Source organism: Epinephelus moara, chromosome 21 (genome assembly GCF_006386435.1).
Source record: "Epinephelus moara isolate mb chromosome 21, YSFRI_EMoa_1.0, whole genome shotgun sequence".
Lineage (NCBI taxonomy): Eukaryota > Metazoa > Chordata > Actinopteri > Perciformes > Serranidae > Epinephelus > Epinephelus moara.
The window spans coordinates 33557242-33570912 of NC_065526.1; the positions used below are offsets into that span (position 1 = coordinate 33557242).

General features: G+C 39.3%; 2 protein-coding genes across 4 annotated transcripts in view; one reads left to right on the forward strand and one right to left on the reverse strand.

The window, feature by feature from the left end:
- Positions 1-1750, forward strand: part of pappa2 (pappalysin 2) — a gene marked incomplete at its 3' end in the record, with an annotated part of 107134 nt that extends 105384 nt beyond the window's left edge. The window contains exon 27 of the mRNA XM_050074589.1: positions 1616-1750. Coding sequence (XP_049930546.1) covers positions 1616-1750 — 135 coding nt within the window. The remainder of the gene's footprint in view (positions 1-1615) is intronic.
- A 2991-nt stretch (positions 1751-4741) lies between these two features.
- Positions 4742-13671, reverse strand: part of astn1 (astrotactin 1) — a 605257-nt gene continuing 596327 nt past the window's right edge. For all 3 annotated transcript variants that reach the window (XM_050074592.1, XM_050074591.1, XM_050074590.1), the window contains exon 24: positions 4742-8820. In XM_050074592.1, coding sequence (XP_049930549.1) covers positions 8583-8820 — 238 coding nt within the window. In that variant the 3' untranslated portion in view covers positions 4742-8582. The remainder of the gene's footprint in view (positions 8821-13671) is intronic.

The window sequence follows — 13671 nt, forward strand, 5'->3', positions numbered from 1 at the left end:
GATTCAGGTGGGATTCAGTCATTGGCCAACAGGGGAAAACTCCAGAAGAAAAGATCTGAGCTGCCACACCATCTATGGAAACACACAATCTTCCTTTGATTTGTTAACTGGAGTCTGTGTTTTAGTCCAACACAGGGCCAAAGTAGTAAAAGCAGCAAAGAGCGAACAGAAGGAAGACAACGAGACATGATTTTTTTCAGAGTTTAAAGCTTTTGGTTTTGATTGCACGCAAGGTTGAATTCATCACTTTAAAACGTTTTCTTGTCACATGAGTTCTGTTCATGAATATATTGCAGTAAACAGCGGGAAGGCAGCAAATCCAAACACTCCGAAACCGCCAAAAGGGTTGGCTTTTGTTTCTCTGGATGAGGCAAAAACAAGCCCCTTCTTTCCTTCCAAAGGTTGTTAGGAGGCATCAAAGGTGGAGTACTGCTTGGCTTGTTCTGCGCCTGCATCAATGAATCAAGATGAAGCTGTTAAGGAAACATTTAATGGCCGCGCCAATTCATCTTAAATGGGACTGCTGGCATTTTGAGTGAAGCTTGGGCCTTCTGCAGCTCGTTGAGAGCCCTCAGCGAAACTATTACCCTGCCATCAACCCCCGTCTCCCTCCAAAACTGAGTGCAATCAGCAGTGAAGGCCGACAAGCTGCTACCTCCCACTCTCCTTCTCGCCTTGCTTGCAGTCATCCTTATTTTCTTTCTCTACCTCCCACCCTCCTCTCTCCCTCTCCCTTTCTTTCTCTCAATCTTCCTCTCACTCCTTCTCTCCAGGAGCGAATGTTTACATTTCTTGCAACAGACTGCTTCGCGGGGCACCAGAGTTTATTTTGCAACCTGTGGTGATGGCTCGCTTCCTAGACAAGAGCTGGCAGCCTCTTGTTGTTGATTCTTAACATGTGTTCATCCGTTCACCTCCACGGCGGTGCGTTCCTCCCTCCTTTCCCCCCTGAAGACCCTCAAGGTTTCTCGCCATTCAAAGGCCACGTTGAACCATTTGACATCATGCGCTTTATCGGCCTCCGGGGGGCCGTTGGAGCTCTCTTTGAAACTGTGAGGAAATACAACAAGTGGACTAAGACCACGCTCGGGTTACTAAGCGGTACTCACCTTTCAGCACAAACAGTGTAGAAGTGGGGGCAAAATTTTTCACTAGCTGCTAGGTCAGTTCAAGCAAATGTATTTTTTATTGTCTGTTTTTGCCATTCAAAGTCGTGCTCTTTGCTACAGTTGAAATGTAACAATCCTATTGGGAAGCCTCCTCAACTAGTGCATTTTTCAGTGACTCTGCTTTTACTGAAAGTCCTGATGTAATATTTCTTTACTCTGCTGCTTTTCATCCTTCTTCTTTAGGCTTTAGTTCCACCTACTTACACTGAAACAGGCCATATATACGCACAGCATTTTATCATTTCATCAAAGACCGTCTCAGGAAGTCTTAAACAGGGAAACCAACCAAAAGGAATGTGTGTTTTCTTGGTTTAGTCATCCATTAAAAATGACATCTGCACCAGACGGACACATCTTGTGTTTTTGTTTGAATCCAGCCACAGATTGAAAGATCTATAGTGGCTCTGGGAAGCCGAGCGCTCAAAGTTGTGCTTGTTTACCGACAGGTCATTCAGTTTGGGGCCGACTGCAACCAGGACGAGTGCACTTGCCGTGATCCGGACGCCGAGGAGAATAAGAGCAAAGCCAAGAACTTGGGAGGAGGAGGAGGAGGAGGAGGAGGAGGAGGAGGAGGTGGGAGGAGGAGGAGGAGGAGGAGGAGGAGGAGGAGGAGGTGGAGGTGGAGCTGGAGGAGGAATGCAATAAGATGGAGGGATGAAAGAGGCTGAACTTGTGTTAAACAGAGTCAAACCGCAGACTATATGCCACAACAAACAAACTAAAAAATATTACATTTTAAACATTTGTAATGCAGAGAACGCAATTGAAGTCAGACATCATCCAATAAAAAGATATTTTATTTTATCATCAGCAATCTTAACTGTTAAAAAGCATCACATATGAGTCATGGTGGTTTAAAAATGTCCACAAACATCCACACGTAATTATATTGTTTTCTCTTCCTGTTAAGAAGGGTCATCTTCACTGCTGGGTTTGTGTAGGAGCAGAAAAGCCTATTTAAAAAATGAGACCCAAACTGAGGAAATGCTGAGGTCCAGTTCAAACAGGGTTAGAAAGCAGTTTATCCACTCTTGTACAAATCAAGTCATCATAATTGGATCAAATCACTGTTGTAAATGGATTCAAGTACTTTTCTGGACTTGATTAGTCTTGGGATAAAGAAACCAAAAGAACTGGCTGTGCCTGAAAACTGTTTCAGTGCATGCACAGACCTTACAGCAAGGGCTACTGCTACCAACTGTGTTTACTGTAGCACCCAGTTAGAGGAGAAACATCAGCATCCCATGGAACTATTTCAATGTTTCACCATTATGTCACACTGAGGCCAAAATAATTCAGTTTTTTAACTCGTCTGATGGCTATTCAAAAGCAAATGAGGACTAGTCAAATTTAAGTCAAGTGGGCAGAGGGAAAGAGTCACCTGATTTCTGTTCCACGACACAGAAACATTACTTCAGAAAAACCTGATGCCTGGCAGACCAAAACAAATCATCCCAAACAATAAAATTAGTCACAACCTTCATCATCAAATCCTTCTACAAACACTTCTTTCTAACACGTAGCTTGTTAGAAATGTAAAAGGATACATATCTGTAAAGACTAACATGCATAGACTAATATATTTGGATCACCTAACATATCTAATGTATTAGTCGCACAAGTCAACACTCTATTTATATCACAGATCCAATAATACAGACATTTATGTGTACCCTACAGCACGTGCACAGGGCTTCCCAAAGTGTATTTTATGTGTTCAGCTGTATTCACAAAAAAAACATGTCATACAGATAATGTCAGATATTTGTAATCATAAACAATTACATCCAAATTTAAATGGGAAAGTCAGATATCGACTGTGCTGAATTTCCACTGAAACAAAGACGCACTTGAAATTGGAATGTTGGAGTTGGCACAGCAGCGGATAAACCAAAAAGATAAAGACAAACATTAAGATAAAAAAGACTTTTGGGAAGCCTAGGCATATCTTTTGCACACAGACTTCAAACTTCTCCTGCTTGCATGTTTGTATGTCAGGTTCTGGTATCCATTAGCCAGAAATGATGAAGTACCCCATATTGTATCTATAAAAGTGTAATCATGTTCTTTGTGATATTTTACAGTACTTTATACTCTATATGAAATAAATAGCAACTTTATATCGACCCTTATAATGTGTTTCTTGGTTTGATTTATGTTCATGCACAGAAGACGAGTCTTTTGTGGGTTTCTATCCATGTACAAATTATATGTTACAATGTTAAAACAACATGTGGTTGACTCAACAGTACACACACACACACACACACGCACGCACAGTTTTGTCTATTTTTGGCCTTGCTGTATAACTTTTAGCCATATGATGTCTTATGACTCACAAATGAATACACATGAATACTGGGACATTCTCCTCAGCAAGTTTAAAGGGGCAGTTCACCAAAATAACAAAAAGAGAAACAGACGATATTAATGTGAAGGTATAAATTCAGTATTTTGACACATCTGCTACTGATAGTCTGAGTACTCCTCATTAACTGACCACAGTAGAAACAACAACCTGTGACTTAAGTTCCTGCTGCTACTGAAACTTAACAGTTATACAGAGGCCTTTCTCAATCTGCATTCTTGTTTCTACTTGTGTCCATGGACTTGTAAAACATCATCACTCACATCCTAGACACTGTTCCAATTCAAAGTCTACATCTAGCCAAATACAGTCCAAATGTTCTTACTCTGCCGGTTTTATTGAGACTCTGGGAGCTGAGTTGTTTGGAATTGGGCTCACCAAATATCCCAGAATGCATTTTGCGCCACGCAGTGATGATAACAAGGCTTTGGAGTTTTGGTATTTTTTCAGGTGAGAAAGTAACCATTTAGATTTGGAGTATGTGGTCATGTTATCCAACAAACTCCTATTTGGACATTTGCTCAGATGTTTTTTTGTCATGTGAGGGCCTGCTGGCTGTGTGAGACCGGCTGCAGAGAGGACTGGCCGGTCTATGCCCGTCATTATCCCGGTGGGAACACTTTCGTTTAGCCTTTTGGTCCTTTACTTCAGGCTCTAACCCCCCTGTAGCTGTTTGATATAAAAAGCCCATATTTGTTGCTGTCACGTTAGTTGTCTGTAGGATGAAGTTCATGTTGTTATTTGACATTTCAATACAAATTAACAAATATATTGAAATGAAGAATAAACGGGGTCTATATAAATGTTTTAAACATACATTACAGATAGGATAACAGGCATATCTCTTCACTGCATCTTACTGTCAGCTATTTTTTCTTTGGAAAAGTCTGCTAGTGAACCTTCTTGTTCAGATCATTATATCAGAAGGAACAGTTGTGTTAAAGTGTCAACACTTTAGCCGAACTGCTGCCCCAGTTGCAGGTTGATTGTACTGCATCCCCCTGTCCTCAGGAGTGTGGACTCCAGAGTTGAACTTGCCAAGTTTGAACTCCAAAGTACGCCTCAAGAGTACAAATTCATGTTCATGAACTAAGTCATTTAAGAGCACCAGAAAGTAGTGCAAACAAATAAGAAGAGATTTCTTCTGGGCTCTGTTGGATTCCAAACGGTTAAGGATTTCTACACAGCCACTTTTCATAATATATTCTTTATTGTTCTTTGAAGTAGCAAAGATCAAAGTGAAAAAGTTAAGTGTATGATAGCCACAGACAGTATAGACAGAATAATATCATGCAGATAGTAGATGGTTGGTTCACATTTCTCTCAAAGGTCAAGAGCTCTCCATGTTGTTGCCTTTTTCAATTAGTTTGGCATTTTACCATTTTTGTATATATAGTTTTTTAACCAACCAGTCACTTACAGTTCATGACAAAGGTCTAATCCAGTTTCATTAATCCAATCGCTAGACTAAGCTACACAGCAGATATAACAATACAATATTGTATCTACTAAAGCACATGGCAATGTTGTAAAATATCACCTGTTGTACATGTATATACAGAAGAAAAACACTGTACTGTGCTATAATGTGATGCATTTATGAAATACTTTGCCGCCTATACAAAAATCTACAAGTGTTCGTTTTAGTATTCACATATGAGATTTGTTAAAAATCAACAACTAATATACATTTGCATTTCTTTGACATCAATCTCCAACATGGCCACTGCACAATGAGAAAATGATAACAGAACAAATAGAGGCCAAACTAAAGTAGAAATATACTCACAATAAACACACGGTATTAATGAGAATGTCTGATAAATCTCTCTAAAGACGTTATTGCATGAAGTTTAAACATACAGAGAAGCAGTTGAAAACATTAAGACACTGTTAATTTGCCTTTTCAATACCGAATTATCACTTTAAACAGCGTTGGTTAGATTTTGAAATATGTTAAATTGATAAAGGAAAATACTGTCAAATGGTTTGGCAGCTTTACAGAAAATGTAAATAAAATGAGCTGATCTGTGTACTTCCTCTGTGATGCCTGTTTTAGTAAAACTCCTTTATAACAGCTTTACTTATAAATGCAAACTATTGATACTACATTCAGCAGGTTATATCGCTAAAACTTTATGATAATGCTATGTACAAGTTTGTTTTGAATGTCTATACTACTAAAATAACTCCCAGGAGACATCCTCTCTTATTTGTCTTCTATCTTTCCTGTAAAATCTCTTTGACTTCTTAAATGCTACCTCAACTCTCTCATAGAAACATGGATAACTAAAATGCACCTGTTCCCAATGTTATCAACCCATGAAATGGCCGTTATCAGTTGTTAAAAGGCAAACCGCATGTACCAGTTCCCCAGATGGTGCAAAGGTGCATAACCTTGGTTCAACTGGTCTCATAAAAATATGTGAAATAACCACCACTTCTTTACACTGCATTACATGGTAGTAGCATGGTTAGGCTTAGGCTTTTAGAAAAAAAAAAACTGTTTCCCATTAAAATAACTACATTAGTCACATACAGTTCTATACTAAATTGTAAAGTCGCGTAACTACGTCAAGTAACTACATAAAGGATTAAGTACATAAAGTCAAAAGTAAAAAAGAAGTCAACACTGACTTTTTGTTTCACACAGGACACAAACAGCAGTCTCCTGGATGAAGGTTCTAGGTTTGTTTGACCCATCTGCCACTCTGGACTTCACGCTATGCAAACTTTCGTGATACATTACGTATCACCACAATGCAATGTGGTATTAAGAGGCCATTTTATGCATTTCTGCGAGACCAGGTTGCCTTGATTAGGTTTGGGAAAGGATCATGGTTTGGTGGTTGACGTTTGTAACAAAACTTGAGTTACGTATGTAAGTTAAGTATGTTACATAACTGATGTACGTTAGTTAAAATAAGTCAATGTTGACTTTTGGTTTCACACGGGACATGAACAGTGGTCTCCTGGGTCAATGTCCCGTGTTTGTTTGACCGATCCATCAACCCCAACCACCTCCCTATGTGGACATAATCGCTCTTTATGCTACGTCACCTGACTTCCTCCTTTGCTCCAGTCATAATTCCGACAGCCACCAGAGGTCGCTGCTTAACAATAAACCTGAATATAGGAGGCAGAGTGGGGCCAAACTACCTCAAATTTATGCTCCAGATGACATTTGATAACAGCTATTTGATGGGCTGATAACATTTGAACTGAGTAGTAAAATACTGGCTTTTTTCCCAGCGTCGCTACATGACATTTTCCTTAAATATGTTGCACTGCATTGACCTTTTAAGTTGTTTGAATAACAACAAACAAAACCAGGTTTGTACGTATTAGTTCATGAGGCTGACGACTTCATTCAAAATATGTAAAAAGAGAAGTGATAGTTCATAAACGGTTTAAGCAACTCCGCACAATACAGCAGCCAATACCAAATCACAGCTGAAAGAGATACATGACGTTTTAGCCCATGAAGTGTTCACCTGCTGGGTGTGTTGCAGTTGTTTGTAATGAATGCATACAACAAGCATCAGAAGCTGTAAAATATTTACCGATGGTTGGAATGTATCAGTGAAACTGAAGCTTCAATGAATGTTAAATCTTTACAAAACACAGAAACTCCTGGATCCATCTTTCATGTAAACTTTACGAGAACAAAGTGTTGACTTTGGGTCTGGAGTCAGGTCAAAGAAGCAACAAGCTCTATCCAGGCTGTGGGATGGATGATGGCTGCCTAAAAAGTCACAATCACTATCAGTTTGGCCACTTGTTTGACATCACGAGTTGCCTTTTGTCATTTTTCCCCAAATTTCCAAAGATATGACTAAGTTTGGATTTAAACAGGCACAAAGGAGCTGATGTGTAACCCTTCATATCCCAGATTTGACCTGTTATTATTTGACTGAAAATAAAGTCCAACAAAGAAATAAAGTGAAATAAAATGCATGGTCTTTGTTTGGTTCCTTTACGTTCCTTTAAGCTATTTGTTTAACTAAGATAGTTGCATTTAATGTCATGACTGAATACAAAATGTAAATACTTTTACTTTTACCCTAATTACATTACATTTCATTTAGAGATGGAATTTTTCATGCCATTCTACAATGAAAAAAAAAAAAAAAAAATGGGGAAAGTTGGCATGGTGTGCTGTAAAAGGATGCTTCAATTTTCGAGAAGATTTCTGATCTTTTTTGGTGTTTTATGCTTTTTAGGTCTGTCCATTCCTACCTTGCAATACTTCTACACTAAAAACATTTCAAATTTAAACACATACCTTTATTAACAAAAAGTTCGCCTTGGTGGCTAAGTAAACACTTTTGTCTTGTGCCTGCAGCTGCTTCACAGTAATTGGCTGCATTTAAATTTCAACTGAAGCACTTTACAATTTGCTTCTCATTCACTAATGGACACAAACACTCACACACTGATGGCGGTGGGCGACCATGCATGGTCCTGGCCTGACCATCAGAAGCAGCTCGGGATTCAGTGTTCTCTGCAAGGACACTTAACATGTTGACTGAAGGAGCTGGGCATTGAACGGCCAACCCTCTGACTACTAACGCTTTACTTAAGCTTCACTTTCATTACATACTTCATCTATAGGATTTTGATGTATAGTAAAGAAAATATGTATATTTATTATGCAGTGATACAGCAATCAAAAAGAACAAATAACAGCTGATTAAAGGCAAAGAAACAAGGAGGGCTTTTACTGTGAAGCATCTGCAGAATGTGTTAAGTTTGCGTTACTTTCTACTAATCATTGCAAGGGAGGAATGGACTTCAGAAGGAGGTACGAATCAACAAAGTCCCACTTTATTGGATGATTATCAGGCTTCAGAGATCATCTCCTACCTGGAAACTCTGATGAGACTTTTAAATATATTAACCGTTAATATGGTGAAGCCAATGAGAGTATATGGCGTTTCATTTATAGCTTATGGAAACAAATGTGAAACCAGCATTTTATTTGTTTCTTTGTTGGGCTTGACAAATCTCCCGTATTCCTGTGCACATCCAAACCTTCAATCATTTTACAGCTCCTTGGGCTCGCCATAGTCATTGTACATGACAGTGAGCGTCTGCTCGTCACAGGCCTTATGCACGTCCTGGCCCATGTCCGACCAGTTCAGCCCAAAGGCCTTGGTGTCAGTGTAACGGCAGGAGAGGAACTTGAGGGACATCCTGCGGAGGCCGATCTTCGGCTCCTGAAGCAGACCCTTACACCACGGGGAGAGTTCATCCAGCTGGGAGAGGATGAGGCCGGCCTTCCTGTTGGGACAAAGTGACGAAATGATTAAAATGTGTTTTTGTTTGCTTTCAAGGGCTTGATAGCATCCATAAACCTGTCAAAATAAGAGAGTAGGAGCAGAATTCATTCAAAACCAAATGGAACGTAAAAAATATAAATGACATTTCTTATTACAGGTCTGCAGCACAGCATGAACATCCACATGCATGTACGTTTTATGTGATATCAGAGGTTACTACATGGTTGTGCCTCTGTCATATGAAGTGTCCAAAAATAGTTTAAAACACAAGAAACACAGTTTAAATTCAGGCAGAGTGCAAGTCACACTTGTATTAGCTGATCTGCATCAGCCGTTTGATTCATGCTTCATAATCACTGGCTCATCCACAGCTGTGTGACTACAAAAGTCCATTCATATTAATACATCGCATTCAGTAAGTCTCATTTCACCCCCATATCCTACTGCAGCTCCATCCACCATCCTGACCTCCTCCTCATTTGGTATTGTTTGTGTTGTTCATTCGAAATTTGAAAACATTTAATGTTCATGTATTTATTATTGATTCTATTTTTTTTTTCTGAAAGGTCCCACAAAAAGCAGAGACTTATGTGTCTCTGACTGAACTTGCAGTTTGTGCTGATTACCTGGACCTTGTGTCCTAAAAGCATCTTAAGGCTAAGATGATCTTCATTCTAATGTAAGTCTGCGGGCGAAGATGATCTTACACCTCATCCTATCATACAGCGAGTGAGCGAATTCTGATTCCAGTTATACTATGAGCAGTGTCTTAGGACGAAGAGGGGGATAAGATCCTTTTTTTTTTTTTTTATTGTCATGATGTTTACTCCATCTGCAAATGTGTAAGTCTCTCAGTTATTTATTTATAACTTGGGTCATTTTCTTAAGTTTTAATCATTTCCTCAACTTCGTAAATGAGTCTCTCCTCATCTATGTACACTGCTGACAAGAGTGAAAACAGAAACGTCAAGAACATCAACATTGATTTTGACTATAGACTGTATAAAGACTGCATCCTGTACATCTTAACACATGGTCTATGATTTTGACCAATAAAAATAGGCTGAAGGTGGAGCAAGTGCCCAAATTTCACCAAACTAGAACCATGGTGAGTGTTTTTTAAAAGAAACAACAAGTTGCTTAGCCTGTTCGCTGATACATGGAGCAGGTTAGAACTTCTTCATTGGGAAAAACTGAAACAATCTGGGGACGTATTCAGAAAGCTTCCTAGTACAAAGAGTTTCTCCTAGTGATGAAATTCTTAGAATTGTGATGTTTTCTTTTCCCCTGAAAGTTAAGACTGGGTCTTGTAAACATAAAAGTTATTCACAGAGACTTGTAGACCTTAAAAGAGCTCCTAAGGGGAAAAACTTTTAGAAGTAGAGAGGAGGACTTTTAAGAGGCTTAAAATTTCTCAATCAGAGGAGAAAATGGTGGGAACACAAAGAGGTCAGAGAAATATTCTCCAAACACTGAATGACAGTGAGTAAATGAAATGCCATAGATTACATTGTGCAGGGATAATACTTGTGGTTGATCTACAGTAATTAGGGGTATGCACGCCTTTCCCACCTAACACAATATCATTATAATGCCAGAAGTAAAATTCACAACACTAAGATATTTGGAAAACTGGAAAAATGCAACCGTGCAGCAGTGATGACTTGGGTCTGTCTCACTAACAGTGACAACACTTTCACAGCACCTTGCAGGCTCACAAAACTGCGTGTCTCTGACAACCAATCACATCTGTTAAAAGCAAGCATTACACAAAGCAACGGGGTCAACCACACCTTCTCACTAAGATAAGTTTATGTCCCTTCCTTGCTCACAGTTGCTCTGAGAAGTTTCCTGAATCACTCCTGAGCAAAGACTCCTTACTTAAAATTTTTAGGCTAAGTTAGGAGCTCTCTGAGAGTATTCTCTGAATGTACGTGAATACGGCCCCAGATATTTATTCGTTCACATCATGTCAAGTTAAAGGAGCAGTGTGTAAGACTTAGGGGGCTTTGGTGGCATCTAGCGGTGATGATTGCAGCTTGCAACTAGCTGAAACTTCACTTGGATAGAATTTCTATCCAAGTGAAGGATATCATTCTAAGGTAACAAAAACACAATTACAGGTACACAACAAAAATTAATATATCATATTCGGTTTCTGACAATATGTCCCCCTAAATCCTACACACTGGACCTTTAAGAAGAGGTGATAGCCATAAGATGCTTGCCTTTCTGACTGTACCAGCCCGTAAATGTTGTGAACTGTAGTCTTTCTTGACACCAAATTGCACTGCACCACCAGACTGCCACTGCACCTCCCCACCTATTTTGTCACATAGCAAGTCATCCAAATACAGAAGGGGAGCTGGCAGGAAACTGTCTCATTTCCACATCTACTTGTGCTTATATTGTGGCACGTGTGTGTACTGCCATATTTTGATTTTGACAGAAAGCCACAACATAAAAACAGCACAATCTACTACATTGGTTGTAAAGGTTTAGAAATACAATGAACTGTGGGAAACACTTGATGCCAAGCATCTGAGAGAAGGTGGAATCTCAGTGTTGATGCACATCAGCCTTCAGACACATTAGACTGTCTACAGTTCATAAATCTCACTGTAGCCCTGCTGTTGTTTTAGAATGACATCACTGTACGACAGAACCTAAAACCTACCCATCTACCACTGCTTCTCGTCTGAAGGAGCTCACAGGGTAAGGTGCACTGTTACCGACACATTCCAACTTTGACCCAAAGCACACAGTGGCTGCTGAAGGTCTGTGTAGGAATGATGGAAGTAAAACAGTGGAAAAATGAATGAATGAAGAAGTGAATGGCCGTGGCAAGTCAAGAGCTGGTCCTGTGGAGGAAAACAGGCTAAGTGATGGCTGTAATACTGTGAAGAGGCAGAGGAGAGACTATGAAATGCTTGACGTTGTGCTTTGGCCAAACCAGGCCAGCTGAAAAATCATCTCCATTAGTAATATGATGCACAGGGTTCACATAAATACATCTCATAGGGACACTGAACGCAATAAATAACCATTAATCCTGATGCAGCCTGTTTGGCCCTTGTCGTGAAATCCTGTCAAGTGTTTGTCTAAAGTCAGAAAATGGCAGCAGGAGAAGATTTCATTCATTCCACACACACTTTCTCCTCATTCTTCAGCCAAACCAGCACTTCTACAGCACACTGTCCCCGCTCTGCCAAGCCACAAGTCTGCTGGACGCACCAGAGTCACCAGAGCCACAGCACATTATACTGATGAACTGATGACAAATCAGAGCACCCAGGCTACACATTCAATATGCACCAGTAAGAGGAAATTAATGACCCTACTGATCAAACCAACAAAGAGCATCTGTCTATTTTTAAGTGTTTTTACCTATTTGTAGCTCTAATTCTCTAGTTTTCCCTTTCACATGCACAGCACTTTGAGCAGATTGTTTGGTTTCCTTCCTGAATGCATCAATTCAAATCAGCTTGGAATGCAGAGTGTGCAGGTGAAAACAAATGATGGTGAATTCCCAAATATACAGACTTCCACTAATCATCATGAACACTCACTCACCTGGTAGTCATGAGGTAGATCTGGTGCTGATGTGAGGATGATGATGATGATGATGATGAAGATTGTAATGTAAATGATCATGGAGAAATAAAAATGAGTGAAAAAAAGATGACACTGAAAAGTGAGATGATGGCAGCGAAAGTAATAGAGTTGATGAGCTCATGATCAGGGATAGACATTAACTTTTTTGTCCACCTGCCCCAGAGGCTGACTGATTCCAAAATCTACCAGCCACTCAATAGATTACCATTGTTTTTTTGGCCTGTAAGCGAAGCAAATCTAGCAGCCACTTGCATATTTTACCTGCTAATTTCTAACCCTGCATTTAAAGGATGAGTTCACCAATATTACAAAAAAAAGAAAAAAAAGAAAGAAAGAAAATAAAATGCTGCATTTCAGGGAAGACGATGTGATATGACTAAAAACTCCAGGAAAGCCAGTAAATGTATCACGTTTTATCATGTGGGGAAGTTATTGTCTCAACTGTTGCATCCAAGGTCTTGAATTAAGTTTAAACTCTGCCCTTAAAGTGCTTTAAAAAGGGAAATTTGAACGTCTGCATTTTCATGACAGATGGGTAAACCACATCTGATGAGGATCATGTGATATGATAGAAAGCTCCAGAAGAGCTATTAAATGGACCTTTAAGTGCGATTTTTTTCTTACCCAAAGGCCCTGATATACTCAAAAATGGACATTAATGCAGATATTGGTGCGAATGCGCACACTTTATGCTAGAATGGATCTCTGTGTATCCCTCGGCTGCATCGCTTCAGGTATCTCCAGATCTGAGATTTCACTCACAGGAACTTCTCCTCTTTTCCATATATATATATATATATATATACATATATATATTTTATTTTTATTATTATTATTATTTTTATTTATGTATTTATTTTAATTAATTTTCTCCTTTTACTGTATGTGTGTGTGTGTGTGTGTGTTAATATGTAATACTGTAACAATAATACTGAAGGTCATGTCATTATTGTCTGTATTGTATTTATTGTGGTCTTTTGTTATGGAAACTCCAAATAAAAACAGTTCAAATAGAATGGATCTCTGTGTATGTGGACACACTCACACATGGGTAGTCTGCACTTACTGTATGGTCAGTTTTTTGGTCACAGTATGGAACCTGAGAGACACGGACAGAGAACGGATTTTCCCAGGTGCACTAATAATATATATACACATACATAATTATTTTTCTGTCTTTCTGATCTTACTGGGTAGGACAGTCCAAGTGTGAAGGGGGGGGGGGGGGGAGATAGAG